This window comes from Leuciscus leuciscus (genome assembly GCF_965113295.1).
Source record: "Leuciscus leuciscus genome assembly, chromosome: 11".
NCBI lineage: Eukaryota > Metazoa > Chordata > Actinopteri > Cypriniformes > Leuciscidae > Leuciscus > Leuciscus leuciscus.
In genome coordinates, this window is record NC_138735.1 from 20,478,656 (window position 1) to 20,501,449 (window position 22,794).

A 22,794-nucleotide genomic window follows, 5' to 3' on the forward strand; every position below is an offset into this window, starting at 1 on the left:
TACAATAAACCTTTAAATATAATTTATTCTAGGGAAAATTAAAGTTAATGAACAGTGTTTCTATGAATTAATGATGTTAGATAGCCTAAATTTCCTATTTCATTGGTTGCATAATAATAATAAATGTATGAAGATCAATAATTATTTAGGCCTATTAAAATCAAATAGATACAAATACCAAATTAATTAATATATATATTTGTGTAAAAAAAAATGCAAAGTAAAATTCGCTGCTTTAAACACTCAGGCTCAAAATGCAACATCAACACTCTAAAAGTAGGCTAAATGTCAATATATAATCAATGATTGTAATAAGTGCTTTATGATTTAAATCAATCCCCTGCTGACTCCTCGTGTGAACTGCAGTCCTGGTCGTACCCAGCATGCACAGCAGAGCTATTAGCGCTTAGCTGAACAAGTGTAGACAGAAGACAACAACAACAGCATGATCTCAGCCAAACGCCAGGCTGATGGACTTGTAGGCCAGCTATGGACCCCGACAACGAGTATCAGAGCATGGCAACAAAAGTATGGCTCTTTATGACTAATGATCTGGCTCGATGAGGAGGCTGATTTTATTGCTATACGTCCAGTAAGGTGCTCGTTGTTTTTCAAGTGTTTTAGAATATACTGCTGCTAAACTTCGCTCTATGTGCAAGTCTCTTCCGGCGGGAGCAGCAGCAGCAGCGGTGCCATGAACAGTGGACTCCCAGCTTCAGCTGCTCCGCTCGGGGGTGTCGGAATACCGGGTGTGAAAGTGAAATTCTGTCGTTATTACGCGAAAGACAAGACTTGTTTTTACGGAGATGAATGCCAGTTTCTGCACGAGGACCCATCCATGGCGAGCCTTTCTCTACACGGTGGTAGTACAAGTGCAGGAGGAGGAGGAGGAGGAGGAGGAGGAGGAAGCCCAGTGTCTTTATCTCTGGCCGGTGGAGCAGTGACGGCGGCGGGATACGTGCTTGGAGGGAGTGCGGCCAGTGGTGCTCCTGCGAACGTCCCCAAAAAGAACGATTCTCTCGGTCCCGCGGGAACAGCTCTGGAGGGACAGCTGTTGTCCAGTAAGTTTGCACTGAGGCCTAGTGTATACTGTTCTCTGTTGTTGTTACTACACGGCGGCTTTTGTCTAAATCGAGGTCGTGGATTTAGCGCGGGCCTACCTCTCGCCACCAAAACAACACGGGAAATTCAACATGTTACTCCACAGCGCGCAGGCACTTTTAAACGAAAGACGAACATACTTGAACAAACCACGCTAAAGCGTTTAGTTAATGCTCTGTGCTGTTTTTGCTGGTTCCAAAAATGTTTTTTTTTAAATGAATAATTTGTCTAGTTTTTAAAAACTGGAAGGTATGGCAAGCCATTTTTACAATTATTCCTTTAAAACAAACCAGTATTTCGTTATCTTGTAGTACTCCAGTTTTTTTAATTACAGTTTTTTTAACCGTTTCACATGTAAATAGTCATTATTAGACACTACCAGGGTATTTTTTCTGTTAGTTTTAAGTAGGGCTGCCCCCAACTAAAGATTTTCTTAGTCAACTGTTAGTCGTTCATTCAAGCCATGATTAGTCAGGGGAGAAATGCTAAACCATAGTAATGAGCATTTAAAATACAAAATAAATAAACTATAATATAACAACCTTATCTTAAAAACGAAATTTAATGAAAATATATTTTAGATGTAGGACTCTGTAGTGAACTGGCCTCTCACCTCCTTCCCTCATCAGGAAAAAAGTTAATTCAGCCTAAAATCAGCCTAGCTTACCCCCCCCTCCTATTTTATAGTACTGCGTCTGCATAAGTTAACTTTGACAAGAAAGGCAACAAGCAGTCAGCACAGTGAGTTTGAGAGTTGTCGCCAAAATAAAAACAAAATGCAAATCCTCATTACAAATAATTGCATCATTACACAATTGGGGTGTGCATTTCAGCGGAATATGGTGACAACTGGCCTAGTTGCAAAACGTATGACACACAACTTAATTTAAGCTGACGCATCAGGACAGCACTCAGATCAAAGCAAATTAGCGACAGACACTTCTGCATCATAGACAGTGAACAGCGATCATGGCATTTTGGATTCCACCACCACAAACAAGCATGTTGACAGTAAATAATATTACTAGACTGGCACAGTAGCCGGTTAAATGTATGTAACAGACCGTAATTACTTCATTTGTGAATTTTTTTTTTTACTATAATGCAGAATTACAGCAAATGTGCACAATGGTCGCTGAGTTGGTCAATTTTACAGATTGACCAGTAATTCTGCAAAATGACTATTTTCTGAAAGAAAGTTTTACATATAAAAAAGTGGCTGTGGCAAAACAAAATCCGTTAACACGTGACCTATTAGATTTTAAATAACTTACCCAAGCAGCAAACTATTCCACCCTGGTTGATGCTGTCATCCAGATGTATCACTTATAATTGCTGGGTTAAATGCTTTCAAAAGCTTTGGCTTTCTGCACCAAATTAATCTCTGGTGTAGGCCTTAATTTTCCTTTCCTGACCAAGCCTCTTCTCGTCAACTATTAGGGGCCAGCCCTAGTTTTAAGGGATAAATGTTAAATGGCTTGCCATAGGAAGGAACCTGCCATTGTCCACATGCAAGATTGAAATATCTTGTAATAGCAAGCATTTTGTTCACCAGTGTTTTGATGGCACTTTATATGATTTGCTTGTGTCTGAGTACATTTTCACAATATATACTGAAGCAACCAATATTTTAAATTATTTATTTAGTTTGAAAAAGGTTTACATGGGACTTTGAGTAAGATGTTGTAAACATAAAGGCTACACATACATGTTTTCTTTATTGCAGTCCCTGGGATGGAGGGAGGTGCTCTGAATGATGCCAGTCTGACCAACTCATACTTCAGCAGCTCTTTTATTGGAGTTAATGGGTTTGGAGGCCCAGCAGAGTCCAAATATTCAATGATGCAGGTAATTTAAAGCACTAGTGACTGTGTGTGGTGATAGGAAACCAGTATGATACTAGCAACTGGGTCTGTCAAGTTGAGCACACAGTGGAGATTCATAATAGGACACTTCACATTTTGATGGTTGCTTGTGTTTTCAGAGGATGACCAGCAGTAGCAGTTCTCCAAGTCTGCTGAATGATGCCAAGAGCTTCAGCCACAGCACACATGGTGTGATAAAAGTTGTTTGCATTTTTTTTGTTTTGGCAATTAAGCTGTTGTGGTAAGATTTAAAAACCTATTTTTTATGCATCCACTCCACGTTTAGATCCAGTAAATTCCCCAACATCATCTCTCTTCAGTGATTTTGGTGCTTTGAGCATATCACAAAGGAGAAAAGTGAGTGTTTAATATGTCAGTTATGCTGTTAATATTGTGACTGGGTATTTTGTTGATGCAAAGATTACCTGTATTTCTAACATCTTTTGAGAAGGCATAAGAAAATAAAAATGTTTCATGCTACTTAAATTTTGGGTCAGACTAGTCATCCAACAACTGACTTGTTAATTAGTAACTTAAAAAATAAATAAAATACTCTCACAGTATTCGGTGTTATAGCTTTTAGTCAGTTTGCACAGGAAAAACAATACGTTTTGTATTCAAATTCCTCAGCATTAACCCTCTATGGTATGCATTATGTTCTAACCATGAAATATTTCAAAAATGGTCAAAAAAGTAGTTTTTCTTTAAAATTATGATTTTCTTTTCTATTTAAATGCACATTTCTTTAATAAATTGATAGATTGATACACTTGGAACTCATGCAACCAAAAATAAGTAGATCCCTATCATTTAATTCATATCATTCCCTGTCATTTGGCTAACTCCTCCTCACTCTTATCACATTGAAGAGCTGACTCTGCACTCTTCCTATTGCCCTTTCCGTAAAATATTGCTGTATTCATTTTTATACATAAATACAACTATACTACAATAAACACTTCAAATAAATAAATAACTGCAATCATGATGATGCTACTATCTATAAAAATCCCAATGGAAAAATACATTACTGCAATTCCATAGTGGTACAGCATTGCCATATGGAAACATTGATATTTTCTCAATTTACAGTAAAACTATGTTAGACAAAGTTTATTTGTGAATAAAAATATCTAATTTACTTATCAAAGGTGCTGGAAAAAATCCGCCTTGAGAAGAGATGTTTAGAATTGAGGTTAATAGAGCAATTTCTGGAGCACTTCAACAGGTGTCTTCTGTGTGAGGGTGACAGTGGGAAAGAGAGTTTTGGAGGGACATTCACATGTCATTTGACTTAAAAACAGCACATCATTGACTACCTTAAGGCCTGCCCTTTTAATTCCCATGGTGCAGTATATTGTATTTTTTTCCTGAATAACAAGGAAATGAGTAGAAATTAATTGTTGCCATATGGCAACTCCGTACCATAAAGGGTTAATGCACAGTCATGCTACAGCCACATACATTTAGACGGACATGAGTTGCAATTAAATTGTGTCTGACATTGCATTTTAAGATGATGTCATGGTATAAACATGTCTCCAGACCATAGACTGTAAAAAATAGCTCCAGACCCATGTGGTCTGTTCCTCTCTATCTGGTTGTTTTTGAATGCAAGAACACATCTTATGTAAACTCCCCCTAAGACATGGTGTTCAATCTTTTAGTTATTTATTTTATTAAATTATGTTTATTATATATATATATTTTTTTAATCTATTTATTTATTGCAATTAAATTTTTTATTATAAATAAATAACTTGAACCCAGTTTGAAAACCGATTAGTAATGAGTCAGAAACCAGCCTAATTATACAGGAGTTCCTAAGACATTAGTTGATTTTGATAATTTTTTTGCATTGCACGTCCCTAACTTGGGAAAACTTTCTTGAAGTTGTTGAAGTGAAACCGTTACAGTTCTGTTTATATCTGTGGTTCTTTTGCAGGCTCCTAACCCCACAGCTAGTGAATTCGTCCCTAAAGGGGCCCCACGAATGGCCTCCATATCTCAGACAACCGTGCCAGCATTTGCCTCCCCCATCTTCCCTCATCCTGGCCTGAGCAGCTCCACAGCGGCTGCTCTTGCACCTGGTCAGTGACTCTTCTTTTTTTCTGTTTTTGTCTTGCTAAACATGTCTTATCTTATGCTTTGTATTTCTATTCAGTCTTTTAATGTGTATGATCTTTTAGGTTAGGTTGTGGTCTTCTTTTTGTGAATCTGTTTTTAATCAGGCTTTAATGTGTGGTTTCTTGGACAGGTATGTCCCTCTCTGCTGGGTCATCGCCTCTCCACTCCCCCAAAATCACCCCTCACACCTCCCCAGCCCCGCGGCGGCGCAGCCATACACCCAACCCCAACCCCAACCCAGCCAATTACATGGTGCCCACCACTGCGTCTGACCCGGGAGGTGGAGCCCATATAATTCAAAAGGAGACTGTAGGCGGGACAACCTACTTCTATACCGATAACACCCCTGCTCCCTTGGCTGGAATGGTATGGTCCATGTAAATTGGGAGTTTGCTGTGCACTATTATTGTCTTAACCTGATTTACCTGAATTATCTTCTTTTTCTTTTTTAATTTTCAGGTGTTCCCTACGTATCACATGTATCCACAAACGGCACCTCATGTGGCATACATGCAGCCAAAAGCCAATGCGCCATCCTTTTTTATGGCTGACGAACTCCGACAGGTATTCTGCCGTTTCTGCCCTCATGTGCTAGCCAGTGTTGTCTAAAAGTTGGTGATTTGTTGTCATATTTTTCACTTATTTATTGTAACACCTATGTTTGTCTTTTGTAGGAGCTGATTAACAGGCATTTAATAACGATGGCACAGATAGATCAGTCTGAGAACACTGGTAAGGATGTGGTTTGTCTTGTGTTGGCATGATATGTTAACATCGTTTTTGTTTTAATGGACAACTTAGCAACTGTTCAGTTATAATGTCTGTTTTGTGGTCCGCGCATCTGGATTCACCTGCTGTCTGAGAAGAAAACCACATCCTTTGTCTGTCTGTCTTTATTTTGATTATTTTGAAAAGTATTTACATGGTTATCCACCTGTGTCATCCATATCTATACCCATATCCACATAAAATCCTTTTTTTTTTTTGCAGTATGTTTGAATAGTATGAAGTTTGCAGTATGTGAGTACCGGTGTGCTGTATGTTGAAGTCAGCTGTTCCATCTCACCTTTAGGAGTGCCATCTGAGGTAGACAGTTACCACAGCCTCTTTCCCCTGGAACCTCTTCCCCCACCCAACCGTCTTCAGAAAACCAGCAATTTCAGTTACATCACTTCCTGTTACAAGGCAGTCAACAGCAAAGATGACCTGCCTTACTGCCTCAGGAGGATACATGGTGAGGCATTAAGTGTTTTATCTACAGCTATTCCTGTAGAGATTTTGAACACTTTTGTTTTTAATTAAGTGTTAACCAATTGAACAACATAATTAAAAATGAAAACAATTTCAGAATGTTTTAAAGTACTCATGGTCGTGAAAGTATCAAGACTTAATATATCTAAAAAAATCGGAAAACCAAAACAATAAAGAAAGCAGTGGTAGCACACTTAATTGTTTTGTTTAGTACTCACGTGTAACTTTGGAAATTACTTTTATGCATTAACAGGCTTCAGGCTGGTCAACACCAAGTGTATGATGCTGGTAGACATGTGGAAGAAGATTCAGCACTCCAATACTGTGACCCTCCGAGAGGTCTTCACCACCAAAGCATTTGGAGACCACTGTACGAATAAGTTTGCTTTTTATATGACTGGGCATGTGCATATCCAAACTATTGTGCAGAACAGCTTTTGGTTTCTCAACTTAATGTCAATGAAGTGATGCTCATGTTTTATTTCAAAAATACATTAAAAATGCACTTTGTCTTGGTTACAGCTTTTTTGTTTTTATTTTTATTTTTGGTTGGTGGGGGCATAAATTTATTGTCAGGGTAACACATCTGTTCTGATGTTTCATAATAAAGAAAAATAAATCATAGGTAGTTTGACCCATTTCTTTAAAAAAAATTTAACACAAATGTTTATTCATATTAATGCATATTAATTGTTTGTTAATAGTAATACTTGGGAAAATATTATACGTTTTTTAAAACCATGTGTATTTTAAACAAAATTGTCATACTTAGAGACTTTTTTGCATTGTTAGAGACTTTATATATGAATCACTTCTGCTCTCCACAGCACTGGTGTTCTCCTATGACTTCCATGCGGGGGCGGAGACCATGTTCAGCAGGCACTTCAATGATCCAGCAGCGGATTCTTACTTCACAAAAAGAAAGTGGGGTGAGTTTTTTTTTTTTTTTTTTTTTCTTGCTCAGTTGTTTCTGTTTGTGTGTGTGTGTGTGAGAGGATACAGCCGTTATATGCAGAGCATGTCAAATGTCTGGTGGCAGTTGCGTCTTTGTGAACATGTAGCGAGGAAAGAGGAAGGAGTGGTTGAAACCGATGCTTTCTCAGGTAGGTTCAGTACCTGCAAGCTCAAGACTGCCAGAGGAAGCAAAACCCAGGGATGACGTTTAGCTATAAACAGCTGCAGCGCTGCATTAACTACGGTGCAGCCTCAAACCATAAAACGTGCTTATCAGGGTGGGTCACAACATCTAAAAATATACACTTATTCGTATATATATTGATATAAAACTTTATCTAAAACCTTGGCGCTAAAAAAGTTTTATTGCCCATGTTTATTTGTCAGCTAGCATACGATCACAGGGTTTAGACATTCGTTTAATGTGTTGGTTGTTCCAATGTACATTTTTAATTATGTGTTTATAATCAGTGTTGAGGAAAGTTACGTTTAAAAGTAATGTTACAATATTGCGTTACTCCCTAAAAAGTGACTAATTCCGTTACTTGGTTACTTCATACAGACCGTAATGCGTAAATACTTTTGCAATACTTTATCTCACCTGGGCTGGGCTTGTTTTTCACACCTGTACAGTAGAGGGCGCAGCTCAAACTTTTTACAGCTGTGCTGCATTAAAATTAAATGCAAATGTGATGTTTATCTAAACTAAAGTCATTTTTGTTCAGTAGTATGGTTGAATAAGATCGTCAAAGTTCAGCTGCAAAGACATTGTTTAATAAAGTGAGATTAAATGCATAAAGTATATTTGTATTATTTAACATAAGTATTACAGGTTTGCAAAATATTCTGAGTTTGTTTCACTGTTTTTATTCATTTTGAGGAATACTGAATCTGTTTTTGTGCAAGTGAGATGAGTAAATGCATGATCACATCTAGAACTACACTAAGCATCATGTTTACACTGCGCACTCACAACGCCTCTGCATTTTGTTCCGATTTCTCTCAACATGGAAACAGGAGAGGTGACAGTCAATAAATGGAAAAACAAAGTAACTTTCGTTACTTATTTGAAAAAGTAACTCAGATATTTTGTTGTAAATTTAAAATGAATGCATTACTTTACTCATTACTTGACAAAAGTCATCTGATTTTGCATTGCTTGTAATGCGTCCCCCCCCCCCCCCCCCCCCCCCCACAACACTTTTTATATTTCATTTTAATTATTTAAATTTGATTTATTCATTTATTTTTTGATTAGGGCAGCATGAGCTCCCTCCTCCACGGCAACATGCGGGCCTGTTACCGGAGTCTCTGATTTGGGCCTATATCGTCCAGCTGAGCTCGGCACTGCGCACCATTCACACAGCTGGGCTGGCCTGCAGGGTCATGGACCCTAGTAAGATCCTGATCACTGGAAAGACACGGTACATATTACTCAATTAAACCAGAACTATATTCATGTAACTGCTGGGAATCAGTTGAATGTGTTTGAAATAATTTAAAATCAGCAATGTTTGGCAGTTGTTTAAAGGATTTACTATGTTGATATATTGTAGTGATTTTACTTTCGCTTATCCAAGGACGCTAAGTAATGTAGTGATTGGTACTCACGTCACCGATAATGTTGTGATTTTTGGATCACACGTCACTTAAGGTGTGGTTATGAGTACATCAGATGACCACCTTTGCCCTCTCTTAGTTTGGGGCATCAGTCAAGGTCTTTTACCTTGGTAGTAGGAGAACACTCCTAACAGGAGGCTGTTCAATCATTTAGAATTAATGTAAAGTGGAGCGAGTTGGTCAGCTGATTTATCTGAAAGATTGGTGAGATTGCTAACTTGTAGAGCCTCTTCTATATTATCATCACAAGGAAGACACAAGTGTAATAAAATAAATTTTATTAACAAAAGATAAACAAGAATAACTAAAACAACTACCAAATGAATACCATGAATGATAAAGGAATAAAGTGCATAAGATGCATAAAATACAAGTGATTAAGTTGAGTGTGGCTACGGAAGAGTTACGTTATCTTATGGAAAGATAAACTGTTGTTTCTCTGAAAGTAATAAGGTGAAGAACCTTATTATGCAACAAATAAATGAAAGATTATTTGTTATTAACTAGCATCAGTTATTTACCTCTGTACATCTACTGATAATATACAAAAATGCCAAGGTCTCTGGAAAGGGGTTTGGTAAAATGATATTTACATTCCACTTGGTCGAGTGAGCAGTCCGATTGCGGTGACTTCTTCCACTGGTTGTGGGTGACAATGCAGGGGGGAAAGGAGATGGAATCTGTTTCAACAGCCTTGAAGATGAAGATCTGTGGGATACTGATCTCCTGCAGCATCAAAGGGTCCTAAAATCTGGAACATGCAGATGAGGCCCTATAGTAGGTGCAGAAGGTCCTTAATCTGGAATTAAGGACTGAGACCCAGAACGGTATATATGTTATTTCTCCGCTTTGCAGGCCGGGACTCAGAACGGTATATCTGTTATGTCTCATCCTTGGAGGACAGACTCAAAACAATATATCTGTTATGTCTCACCCTTTAAGCAAAGACTCCGAACAAGAAGGGTCTGTTGAAAGGGTACCTTTATCCCTTTACGATGAGGAGGAGATTGCAATTTGGTGCTTCTCCATTCCAGTGCTGTGATTGGCTGCTGGCATCACAGGGGACACACAGTGTGGCCCACCCTTCTTTCCCCTATTAAACTCATTTGCATAAAGCAAACAGTTAGAAGTCTTTAAAGTTTTACCAATGCATTTCTCACTTTCCGAACCACCACCAGAATACCTTTGGCAATATTATAAACAAATAGAGTTCAAACAAGATTAAACTGTCATGCATTCATTCATTTGTACATTAACAGCTGGAATTGTGTAAGATGTTGCATTACAAACAGCTGGCACTGAGGATACTTATTTATCTGAATAAGTATGAAATGGATGTGTGTTGTTTACATCAGTTTTAAGGTTTCAAAACATAGTTATGAATGGATTTGGATGGATCATGGTGGTTTTTCTTTGTTTCACCCGCTGTTGCATCCGGAGGTCTTAAGAATTTGTATGGCAGTCACAGGCCAACATCTAAATGGGTGAAGGGCAGAAACTGTATGTGGACCAATGAGAAGTCCTGTCCTTCCCAGGCTTGGTACTAGATGTCGTCTTGCCCTTTGAGAGGTGTCTGGCTGTTGTCCTAGCATCTTTATCTGTTGGCGTTGGACAGTTTGTTTATGTTAGTCCACCAAGATCCAATCTAAATGTAGAGAGACAGAGAGGGGTCTGGCCATAAACTTGGCCCTGGAATGTGCTGTTCGCTACAATATTTTTGCATTTTCTTTAGTGGGACCAGCCGAAACCTGACCTAATCGTGCAAACAATAACTGGTTAAAGAACTATAGACTCTTCTTGATAAGACTTCTGAAATTAAGGACAGTCAAACCACAGATCGGTCAGTGTTCTGTGGGGCCTCTATTTTCTATCCATAAATGGTGAATGGAGAAGTTCACTTTTAGATTGTTTTTGCTGTTCCTTTATTACACACTACCTGTTAATCTGCTTCTCTGAGCAGAGTTTGCACAAATAAAAACATGCAAACACAAACGTTGCTAAATATCTGTTGTTTCTCCGTAGGTTACGAGTCAACTGTGTAGGAATGTTTGATGTCTTAACATTTGACAATAGTCAGACCAACCACCTGGCGCTGATGCCCCAGTACCAGGTACACCCAAACATAGTGTTATGCCCATCACATACATTTCTTGACTGCTTATCTGCATTTAATCATGTTTTGTTTACATAAACTATCGTTCAGATTCATTAAGATTAGGTCATTTTTATAGTCAGATATAAGATTTTTGTTGTTGTTATTGTTGAAAGAAGTCTCTAAAAATTATGGTAATATTGTGAAATATGATCATAATTTAAAATAACTTTTCTTTTAAATATATTTCATTTATTCCTGTGATGGCAAAGCCGAATTGTCATTGTTGTGGAGTAAAAAAATAGTTTGTCCTATGTGATTGTCGTTTTACACTGGGTCTAAACTCGGTTTCATCAGTTGCTGTTCCTCTTTGTGTCCATCAGCAAGCAGATCTTATCTCCCTGGGGAAGGTGGTGTTGGCCTTGGCTTGTAACTCTTTAGCTGGCATTCAGAGAGAGAATCTGCAGAAGGCCATGGAGCTGGTGTCAATCAACTACTCATCTGACCTCAAGAACCTCATTCTGTGGGCTAGATATTGTCTAAATTCTCTCAAAGTGGTTATAGTGTGACACATGGCAGTTTGTGGTTTTAATAAGACTGTTTATTAATGTGCATGTAGGCATACATTCACACTTGTGACCCCACATTCAAACTAATGCACATTTTTTTTGGTCATGTTTCAATATTCAGGTACCTGCTGTCAGAACAGAGCCGTCTGCGCAGCGTCAATGACATTATGCCCATGATTGGAGCACGATTTTACACTCAACTTGATGCCTCGCAAATGAGGAACGATGTCATTGAGGAGGACTTGGCTAAGGTACTCATACATGTTTTCTCTAGTCGGGTAGCACCAGTTTCACAATGTTTTATTTTTATTTTTATTGAAAGCCCATTTATCCAGCAGTGAAGTACCCTTTAATTTGATTTAAATTGGACTACACTAGTCATGCTGTATTTGTCATATTTTGTTTCTCTCACTTTTTGATCTCGTCTCACTCACAGCTAGGCTGTAGGTTCAATAGCAGTGCAGGAAACGAAAAGAAACGCCCTTTCAGACCAGGCTATCTAGTTTACGTAGTATGCCATTATCTAGTATGTGCTGAGATGAGAGATGGTGTGATTGCCGAAAATATTTTGGACAGTTTCAGCTCTTTCTTCTGCTTTCGTCCTTTTATTTATATATACTCATATCAGATATGTGAAGACATTTCTGACCACCCTGCTGCAAACACCTACAAACATGCACTGTTGCAATTTAACTCATTTTTCTTCATGAGAATGGCCTTTTTAAACAGTGCCGTGTCCGTTGCATTTGTTTAGTGCTGTGCTGCATTTGGTGTGTGTGCAAATGTGACGCAGAAAGAGGTTTAAATATGACCTGGTTTCCTTTCTAACTTCCCTTCTCATATTCTGTAAAGTCTCACTTGCACACACCCAATATAACCAATTGTTGTTTTTTTTCAAAAATGTTGCAATTTTATTTTGCAGGAGGTTCAAAATGGCCGATTGTTCCGCCTTCTGGCTAAACTGGGAACGATCAACGAGAGACCAGAGTAAGGGTTTTTATTACAACTAAAATATTGAGTTCACTTAAAACCTTTCTGAAATGGCAACCTTTTACAAAACGCTTCCAAAATGGTTCACTTTAACATTGAATTTTTTGTAGGTTCCAGAAGGACCCAACATGGTCTGAGACTGGGGACCGTTACCTGCTGAAGCTCTTCAGAGATCACCTGTTCCACCAGGTAACAGAGACGGGCACGCCCTGGATCGACCTCAGCCACATCGTGTCCTGTCTCAATAAGGTGAGCTTGTGTATTGGAGCTCATGTTATATGTTTGGTCAATGACTATATATCAATTTATTGAAAGGTACATTTAAAAAAATGCAATGTGTATAGATAATGACTTTAATACACCTGCTGAACTTTTTTTTAGTTTTTTTTTGGAGGGGGCAGGTGGCAAGTAAAAAATGTCAAGGAGATGCAAATATCCTGATATCAATAAAGAAAAAAAAAGCCTCATTAAAAGAAATAAATTTTAGATAATAGAACTTCTTGTAGGGGATAGTTCTAGACATTTTTGGGTGAACTATCCCTAAGTACTTTGTCAATCTTTAATTATTTCTAATATAAAAATGTAGCAACTGCTTTTTCATTTTTAAAGTTCTGTGGTACAACCAACATGCAGAAAAAAAACACCAAGTGGTCAATGAGATGAGTCTGATGTATATATTTATATACATGAAAATGATAATTGGACCTTTTTATGACCAGGGAAGGTTAGTTCAGATTGTAAAAAGTGGTGTGACTCAAAAACAATATTTATGAATTAATAGTTCATGCTATTTGTAAAAATTATTTTGATTTGACGGTTAGACCGCATGACATTTTTAGAGCTATTCAATTTCAATAAACTTTTCTTGAAAATGATGTAAAGGTTTTTCAAAAGCAACATGAATACAGTCAGTAGATTTCTTGTCACATTTTAAATATTTTTCTTATTCTTCACCATGGACCCTCTTATTTGTCATTGAAGCATAATTGTGACATTTTATGGTAACCTTCACTTCAGCTGTGCTAGTTTAATGAATTCACTACTCTCAAACTAACTTTATTTGTTCTGTCAGTTGGATGCTGGAGTTCCGGAGAAGATCAGTCTGGTGTCACGGGATGAGAAGAGCGTGCTTGTGGTGACTTACTCAGACCTGAAGCGCTGCTTTGAGAGCACCTTCCAGGAACTGCAGGCCGCCACTAACGGCCCCCTGTAACACCCATCCATCCCCACAGGAGTGGGCTGGAACTGCCTGAAACAGAGCACATTGCACTACAGCCTGGAATCATAGGTGCAGAATGATGATCTCACAACCAGGGCAGAGCCAGCTGGTTGCTCACCTCCAGTCAGAAACACTGTTCTGTCCAGAGAAAGTTGTTTTCTAAAGCTTATTTTTTTTAGTTTTCACAACAACAGCTGCAGAATTATGAACTGAACTGAGAGCTGTGATAATAATGATGATGATTTTTTTTTTTAGACTTGGGAACAATGTCAAAAAAAAAAAAAAAAAAAGAGTCTTTACTTCCTGCTTTTATTTCTATATTGTTTTTTCTATTTTTTTCTTTGGAGGATGCACTAAACATTTTAAGTTCCTTTTTAAGTGATTGTGCGTGCGTGTCCCACAGGGTGCATTGAGGGCCGAGGCCTCACACATGAAATGGGTGTAAAACAGAGCGCTGTTTTCCCACATCATATCCTCGGCCTTTTTTTTTTTTAAATGAGGTACTACAAATTGGGACAGACCACTGGTCATGTGTGCAGGGTCCTCAACTCTGATGGGACAAACCACTGGGTTGGGCAAATTGATGAGACTGACCACTTATGAATGTGTGGCATTGGTAACGTGCCACCACTCCTTCTCTGATGTAATGACTCCTTTAAAAGTCGGCCAAATTGGAGGCGGGAGGGGACGTTACTGGTTGCGTGCCGTCGAGGGGGATTCACGGTGTTTGCTGGAGCTGACAAAGGGGTGCTCTCGCCTCTTGCTGTGTAAAATTGTTGTTTATTTCAGAATTTCGCAGCATCCTTTTTCATTTTGTGGATGCTTTTTGAAATCAGATTTTGAGGATGATTTTTTTTTTTTTTTTGTGATAGGAACCAAAGAACTGGACCACGCTAGTAAGGGAAACCAGTTCTGTCTCTTTGTGGAATGTCCCTTTCTTACGTCTCTGTTGTGGAGCATTACAAGTTTCTGTCCTTTTTGTAATTCTTTTCCCTCATTTGTTCATTTTCCCGCTCCCCCTCAGTATTGGTTTGGATATAGTGAATATCATTTTGTGTTGTTACTGTCATTCCCATTCCTCACAAAGTTGTCGTACAGAGATGCATGATGGGATGTTTCTCACCTCACTTGGTCTCTGTGGACCAATCTCAGCAGGACGGTTGGCCGAGTTGGGATTGTATTGGTTTCTCTCGGTTTTGTTTTCGTTTAGCTATGATTTGACCTACAAATTATGTGACAACATCCGGACAACAGTTTGGAATTCGCTCAGGATGATCCCTGACAGGAATATGCCAATGACTGAATGTGTCTGACCTGTCATTGGTGACTGCCCAATCCGTGAGTCAAGGAACAGGCGCGACTTGCAGCACAGATTTGGGTGTGCCACACTGGACCGAGAGGGTGCAGGATACAGCAGGGAAAGGATGCTGTGAGTTCAATAATGTATTTTTTTTTTTTTAACTGATCAGTAGACTACTTGGTGAACATGGTGCCAAGCCTGTATCCTTCTGACACACACACACACACACACACACCAATAGACACGTTTTACAGGCAATCTCATATCATGTACCCAGCTTCCAGTGGAACGCACTCCAGACACAGACACATACATGCATACACATTCACACATGAAATCCTCCTTCACCATCCCAGTATGTTTTATGCCCTTCTTGTTTATTGTCACATTTTTGCAATATTTGTGTGTACAGCAGTATTTTAATAAAGATTAATAAAAGATAACATTCATTTGTGTTTTTTTTTTTTATGTTTTGATTGTCGCTTGAATAGCTTATGACGCACTGCAGCAGCAAAAAGGAACTTGTCTGTAACTGTGGAGGAGATGCCACAAAAATTACCAGCACTGAAAAAGCAGCAAAGAGACCCAGTCTCCGAATGGTTTTGAATGGTGCAAATGTTTTATGGCAGAAAGTATGTATGTGTCAGTGTTTTCTGTGATCCCAGTTGTTTTATTTCCCTTTAACATTTTTTGCCAATCCACCAATATTAAAAAGTCCTGTTCTCATTGTTCTCATATAATATTTTCAGAAGTTACTAATGTAAATAAATAGTCTACGGTGAACTTTTCCAGCATATGGCTTTCAGCACATGAACTCTGCTCTACAGTTAAACATGTGGTACCTACAAGCAGTGATTGTATAAAATGCATTGCACTAGCTCATAAATAATATTAGCTGCTCTGTGACTACTAAAACAAAATGAAAGAGGTTTCAAACAGTGTATGTAGATGAGATAGGAGTTTAAAAACAAACACAGGTGGATTTCTTATCAGTAGTTCATAAAACACAATCCTGAAAATGTTCAAGACTGCCGAAAACCTTAAAAATGTAACTTAAAAAATATTAACATCTTAAAGGGATAGTTCACCCAAAAATGAAAAATTTGTCATTTACTCACCCCCATAGTGTTGTGTATGAATTTCTTTAACACAAAAGAAGATATTTTGAAGAATGTTGGTAACAGACAGTTGACGGTAGCCATTAACTTACATACCGTCAGCTGTCTGGTTACCAATGTTCTTTAAAATATCGTCTTTTGTGTTCAACAGAAGAAATTCATACAGGTTTCGAGCAACTTGAGGGTGAGTAAATGATGACAGAATTTTCATTTTGGGTAACCATCCCTTTAAAATAGAAATTTCCATATATATATATATATATATATATATATATATATATATATATATATATATATATATATAAGGTGTGGGTGTGTGCAGAGAATCTCAGAAGAATAAGAGACTCACTCGAAATACTGCTTTGGCAGGACGTAACTAACATGGAAAAGGAACTGAAAGCAAAATAGTCCAGATTAGCAGTGTTTTTAAGAGTGACCATGGCAGCCTAGAAACTGCGGTAGAGGAGAGCAGCTTCATAGTCTGGAGGGGAAGAGCAGCACCTCTCTATGACAACAGGGGGCGCTGTTCATACAAGGCAGCACTTTTCCCGGCAGCCTCATGCGCTGGTTTTGATATTTGGAGAATAACCTGCAAAACAAAAGGCCGTGACCTCATTTTATGTAACTAATTACATACATTTAATTATATAAAACGCAATGTTTGTTATTCACACATTCATTTAGGCACACTACCGTTCAAAAGTTTGAGTTCTGTAAAACAAAAAAAATGTTTTTAGAGATGTGCTCTTTATGCTCACCAAGACTGCATTTATTTGATCAAAATACAGTAAAACAGTTTAAAATAAAACAAGGGTATAAACAATTTAAAATAATGGAGTTCTATTTGGATATATTTTAAAATGTTATTTATTCCTTTGATGTCAAAGCTGAATTTTCAGCATCTAGTCCAGTATCACATGATCCTTCAGAAATCATTTTATGTTGAATTATCAATGTTGAAAACAGTTGTGCTACTTAACATGTCTGTGAAAACCATGATAATGTTTTTATCCATACAAGATTCTTTGATGAATATATTGTAAAATTGAAAGGAACATCATTTATTTGGAATAGAAATCTTTTGTAGCATTTTGAATGTCTTTACTGACCCCACATTTTTGAACGGTAGCGTGGCAGATTATCGAGGCCAGTCTTGTGGCACCTACTTGGTGATTTTCTTGGTTTTGAATCTGTCTGTCCATTTCACCTGAATCAACTCTTCAGAAGGGAGAACCATTCCACTGTCAGACTGGTTGTCCAAAAGTAAAATAAAAAGTTAGTCCCAACAACTTTACCTGAGTGAAATGCAACTATATTTTAAAACTTACATCAGGGATTTCTTTGTGGAGATCCTCAAAAGTGTCGATGGCTTTGATTTTCTCTGAGTTGATGTAGCTAAAGTATATACAAATTCAAATAAATAATGAATAAAATTAAAATAATCAAGATTTTATTTTTTACAAATAAATTATTCAAATAAATTCAAATATATTTTATATTTTGAATACATATTCAGTTGATCTTTTCAAATATGAAGACATTCGTACCTTAAAGTTCCCAGCATTTTCTGGCTTATGTCTTTCTGGTCGAGGTGCGCCGTGACGGTGTTTCCTTCTCCAGAAATAAAAGTGTTTAGCGGAATATAATCCTTTCCGTCCTATTACGCAAGAAAGAAAATTTCACTTCTGAAAGCCAAATGTCCCCACTGGGAAAATGTCTTAATAAACACACAATAATTATGTCCCACTTGTTGGACGCAGGTCTCCAGGAGGTCTCCCAGTATCTCCACTAGAGCAGTGAAAGAAGGTCTGTCCTCAGGGTTATTTTCCCAGCATGCCCACATGATGCTATAACTATCAGACAAATCCCACAAGCTCATTATCATAAATGTATTGGTATTTGTTCATGCTTTATACAGTGTATTCACGTGTGAGAACTCACATCTCCGGGGTGCTGTACTCAGGAGGACACATCCGAGTCCCCTGCTTCAGTCTGTGACAAAACTCCTCATCAATGTTCAGCCCGGGGTACGGAGACGCTCCTATAGATCACAAACACTGTTATATGTGACCGTTCACAGAGAGAGATGATTGATTTACTAAGAACATACAAACGTTATTCATTTAAAATATGTATAGGTTACCATATGGTGTATTATAAAACAAATTGAATGTAATTTCTTGCACTAAACTAAGCTATCAGGCTAATTGGGTGTCTGTAACTAATACAGACATTAATAGTCATTAGTTCAAAGCCAATGGGATCGCTTGGGGTCCTAACAGAGACTTGATTTCGAGGGAGGACCTGATGTGTCACCACAACATCTATTTGAATGAGAAAAAATGTAGGGCGGGACTATTTTGTCCATCAGGAATTGATTGGATCGTTGGATCGTTGTCGTTGACTATTGCTGTGATGTCATGTGAGTGACAGGTTGTCGCTGCAAGTGGGAGGGGACTTTATTTTGATTAAAGTTTTTGAAAAAGCCACATGAATTTTTAATAAATAATGATGTACACAGATCAATAATTAACAATAAAACGATATTAGTAATTATTCATTTTTATTTTTTTTGTTATTTGGGTTTAAATATATATATTTTTTATTACAGTTTCAGTTTTAATGACTTTGTTTTTTTTTTCTAGTTAATAATTTTAGTTAAACTTATTTCAATTTATTGCCAAAGCAACTTCTAGTTGAAATTTCCCAACTAATATTTATATTTTATTTTAATTTTAGCTTTATTTCATTGAACAAATTTTTTTTTAGTAGTTTTAGTTAACAACAAAAACCCAGATTTCATGGTGACTTTAAAAACTTTGTTTAAAAGTTTCACTTTCATGTTTCCTAACAAGTTTTCCTCACTTTCATTCTCTTGCTATGACCTCACTGGCCTGCTGGAGAGACAAAGGTCAATTGTTCTATTGTGTCATATTTCAAAGGGGTTGTGCTATGAAAAAAATCAACGGTGACGTGCTGAACGCTTGACCGATGTATGGAATTACCAAGTGAGAAGATCTCCCAGAGCAGAACTCCATACGACCACACGTCACTCTGAGTGGTGAAGACTTTGTCGAAGATCGATTCAGGCGCCATCCACTTCAGTGGTAACCGTGCCTTATGGCAAAACACATTCATAACTCACATTTGACCCTTTACTTTATGTTGTTGACCACTGACATTGATTTACCGATGGCAGTACACTCACATCTCCCTTGCGCACATAGTCTGGGTCTTTGTATACGTCTCGAGCCAAGCCAAAATCACAGATCTTCACCACATTGTTGTTGGACAACAGGATGTTTCTGGCAGCAAGGTCACGATGAATGCACTAAAAACATGAAAAGACCTTTGTGATTCAACCACCGTCACATTCATTCTCACATACCCTCATGTAAACAGGAAGGAAGAAACTTTACCTTGCGAGAGGCGAGAAACTCCATACCTCTGGCTACCTGAAAGCTGTAAGAAATCAGGTCTTCAAGCAGAAGAGGGTTGATGGATTCAGGAAGAGAAGCTGAGCAAGACAAACAATATTGCAATTTTGTACAGCACTTTGGTCGACCAAGGTTGTTTTAAATGTGCTTTATAAAACTTGAACATTTGCATCCTTGCTGAATAAAATAATTTTTGAACGATAGTGTTGAATTTTTTGTTGTACTATCTACCCTTACTGTCTTTTTTCATCAGTGGTTACTGGTTTATTATTAGACTAGTGAAGACTGACTTTAAATGACATCATATGTGTGATGTAACCTCACCACTATCCTCCTCTGAGATCTCTGCTCTCTCCTCACTAAACCCTGAACTGGCGTTGCTCTGGCTGCTGGACACACTGGCCAGTCGTCCTTTACATCCCTCCATCATGATTCCCTCCTCTTCTCTGTTCACCTGAGTCAGATACACAAAAACACAAGAAATGAGCAGCTATCTCTAGTGAGTAATGCACAACACTTTAGTTTGAGGGCCAATTCTCATTTACTAACTTATTATTGCTATATTAGCATTTTGACTGTTTAATAGTACTTATAAAGCACATTTTAATGCCTTATTCTGCATCCCTTAATCCCAAAACCAAAACTTAACAACTACAACTATCTTAACTATTAATCAGCAGGAAATTAGGAGTTTATTGAGGCAAAATTCGTAGTTAATAGTGAATGTGTTCCCCAAACTAAAGTGTGACCCACATAAGTCAATTACAAGGACTGCATTTGTATCACATATTTTATCACTAGTTCCTCTGATTTTGAATCATCACTCTATGACTTTTGCATACACACACTGCTCTTTGTATGAAGCTTCTGTAGAGGCCATTCAAGGAGGTAAGCCGTTTTAGAGATGGTCACAAAGAGGGAAGTAGGCTATGCCTCTGTTGTCTAAGTAAAACACTGGTCTGTTCTTTTCAGAAGGAAATGAGAGAAGACTATAAACTTGACAGCAGATATATAGGTCTCTAAACCTCACGATACAGGAAAGCAACAGTTTCCAGGTTAAAATGCTGTGACATTTATAAGATCTTCTGAGTGACACTCTGAAGATCTAAAATAAGATTTTGTTTTAGTCATGACTGAGGAAAACTGATAGATAGACAGACAGATAGACTAACCCTGTTTAACAGAAACACCTCTCGTTTGCTCTTAAGGTATGTAGACAGGTTTCCAAACTTGCAGTATTCAACTATGACCATCAGAGGCCCTAAAAACAACAAGACAAAAGTAAAACATACAACAACATTCATCCATCTCTGTACTGTGAATATATATATGGGGTCGAAACGATTTTTTAAAATGTTTTTGAAATAAGTATCTTATGCTCAGCGATGCTGCATTATTATTATTATTTTTTAAACTGATTAAAAATACAGTAAAACAGCAATATTGTGAAATATTATTACAATTTAAAAGAGCTGTTTTATATGGTAATATATTTGATATGTGATGGCAAAGCTGAATTTTCAGCATCATTATTCCAGTCTTCAGTGTCACATGATCCTTCAGAAATTATTCTGATATGCTGATTTTGAGCTTGATTTCTTATTACTATCAATAAAAAAATAAATAAAAAAATCAGTAATCTCTGATAAATAGAAAGTTCAAAAGAACAGCAAGTTTTTTAAATAAACTAATATTTTAAAGCCAATATAAAGGTCTCTACTGTCAATTTAATGCATTGTTGCTGAATAAAAGTATTAATTTCTTTAAAAAAATCTTACTGACCCCAACATTTTGAACAGTAGTGCATGCATGCATATCTTGAAGCTTTTTTTCTTGAAACTAGAGATCAGTTTCATAACTCGCATCAAGAAAAAACAAACTTTGAGGGTTTTTGTTTGCAGAGAAATGATAACATTCACACCTCCTGGTTTGGTGCATGCACCGAGAAGATTGACCACATTGAGGTGATGACCAATGTGATTGAGGATCTTCAGTTCTGTCATCAGAGCCTTGTGTTCACTGGGCGTAGCGCCATCTGCAGGGACAGCACAGTCATAACTCCTGACAATAAGTCATCTATACATACTAAATACCTTACATCAGAAGTCTTTAACCCTGCACCCAGTGAATGCGATTTTACAACATGTTCCTAGATCAACATGTTTTGTTCAATCAATCAATCAATCAATCAATTTGAAGTTTACAGTTTATGCCAAGTTTAGGCTTACAACCAGGATTAGGTGCTTCAACATCAGTGTTGTTCACCTATCATTTCCCTCTGACTTTAGGGATAACTTAGGGGTAGGGTAGGGATAGGATTAGGACAAAATTTCTGGACAGGAATGCTGTTCCAGGATCAGGATGTCGTTGCTAAATCACTGTGACCCTGGGAACCCACCGTGCAGAGTTCAGTTCCAACCCCATTCAAACACACCTGAAGCTGCTTATCAATGTCTTCAGGATCGCTTGAAAAATACACAGACATGTGTGGTGAAGCAGGCTGGAAATAAACTTTGCAGGACCTGCTCCAGGAGCAGGGCTGAAGACCTCTGCCTTTACATAATACACCTGTATTTTATCAGAATGTTTCAGAATATACCTTTAAGCATCTTGACGGCCACTGTGGTGCAGCTGACTGAATTACAAATGCCAAAAGCTGAGGCTTGCATTACTCGCCCGAATGCCCCTCGCCCCAGGGGCTTTTCTGGAGAACGGGACAATACACCATATATCAGTATACTTCATAACAGCATTAACACAACTTATAAAGCAAACACACTATTTACCCAGTTTAAGGCGGTCACGTGGAAACTCCCATTGGGCGGAGTCATACTGTAACCTGTCACAGTGCTCAAGCAGAGGCTCCTCCCCTGGGTGCAGGGTGATTGGCAGGTACTCTGCTTTGCCATCAGTGGAGTTTGGCTGAGAATGACCCACATAATATAGATATATATTACATGGTACAGTAATATAAGTATTTTTTTTGGCCTTCAAACGTTTTAACCGGCTCTCACCTGTTTGAGTTTCCGAATTAACAGTGTAAGAAGCAGCCAGAAGAGAGTGGCCACAACACATGTACATGCTAGAGTCGGGATCTCCAGAGAAAGGAATTCAGATGAACCTATAGGATACATAAATAAGTGTTGAAAAA

At 37.9% G+C, this 22,794-nt stretch overlaps 2 protein-coding genes across 2 annotated transcripts in view; one reads left to right on the forward strand and one right to left on the reverse strand.

Annotated features, from left to right (window-relative positions):
- The first annotated feature begins 373 nt into the window (after window positions 1-373).
- Window positions 374-15,531, forward strand: pan3 (poly(A) specific ribonuclease subunit PAN3). Its single transcript, XM_082184040.1, has 18 exons — window positions 374-1,061; window positions 2,828-2,949; window positions 3,086-3,155; window positions 3,253-3,323; window positions 4,912-5,056; window positions 5,224-5,459; window positions 5,553-5,657; window positions 5,768-5,825; window positions 6,166-6,327; window positions 6,598-6,714; window positions 7,172-7,273; window positions 8,557-8,722; window positions 10,941-11,028; window positions 11,394-11,533; window positions 11,701-11,830; window positions 12,502-12,566; window positions 12,680-12,818; window positions 13,642-15,531. Exons 1-18 carry the CDS (start codon window positions 695-697, stop codon window positions 13,780-13,782), a joined length of 2,424 nt encoding a protein of 807 aa, XP_082040166.1. The 5' UTR covers window positions 374-694; the 3' UTR covers window positions 13,783-15,531.
- flt1 (fms related receptor tyrosine kinase 1) overlaps window positions 15,445-22,794 on the reverse strand; it is a 30,580-nt gene continuing 23,230 nt past the window's right edge. Inside the window, exons 16-30 of the mRNA XM_082184039.1 lie at window positions 22,658-22,764; window positions 22,430-22,565; window positions 22,243-22,347; window positions 21,565-21,678; window positions 20,816-20,904; window positions 19,968-20,097; window positions 19,626-19,723; window positions 19,415-19,537; window positions 19,212-19,323; window positions 18,148-18,247; window positions 17,954-18,059; window positions 17,754-17,863; window positions 17,535-17,601; window positions 17,373-17,455; window positions 15,445-16,795 (exon numbers count right to left, since the gene is read on the reverse strand). Of these exons, the coding sequence (XP_082040165.1) occupies window positions 16,681-16,795; window positions 17,373-17,455; window positions 17,535-17,601; window positions 17,754-17,863; window positions 17,954-18,059; window positions 18,148-18,247; window positions 19,212-19,323; window positions 19,415-19,537; window positions 19,626-19,723; window positions 19,968-20,097; window positions 20,816-20,904; window positions 21,565-21,678; window positions 22,243-22,347; window positions 22,430-22,565; window positions 22,658-22,764 (1,595 nt within the window). The 3' untranslated portion in view covers window positions 15,445-16,680. The remainder of the gene's footprint in view (window positions 16,796-17,372; window positions 17,456-17,534; window positions 17,602-17,753; window positions 17,864-17,953; window positions 18,060-18,147; window positions 18,248-19,211; window positions 19,324-19,414; window positions 19,538-19,625; window positions 19,724-19,967; window positions 20,098-20,815; window positions 20,905-21,564; window positions 21,679-22,242; window positions 22,348-22,429; window positions 22,566-22,657; window positions 22,765-22,794) is intronic.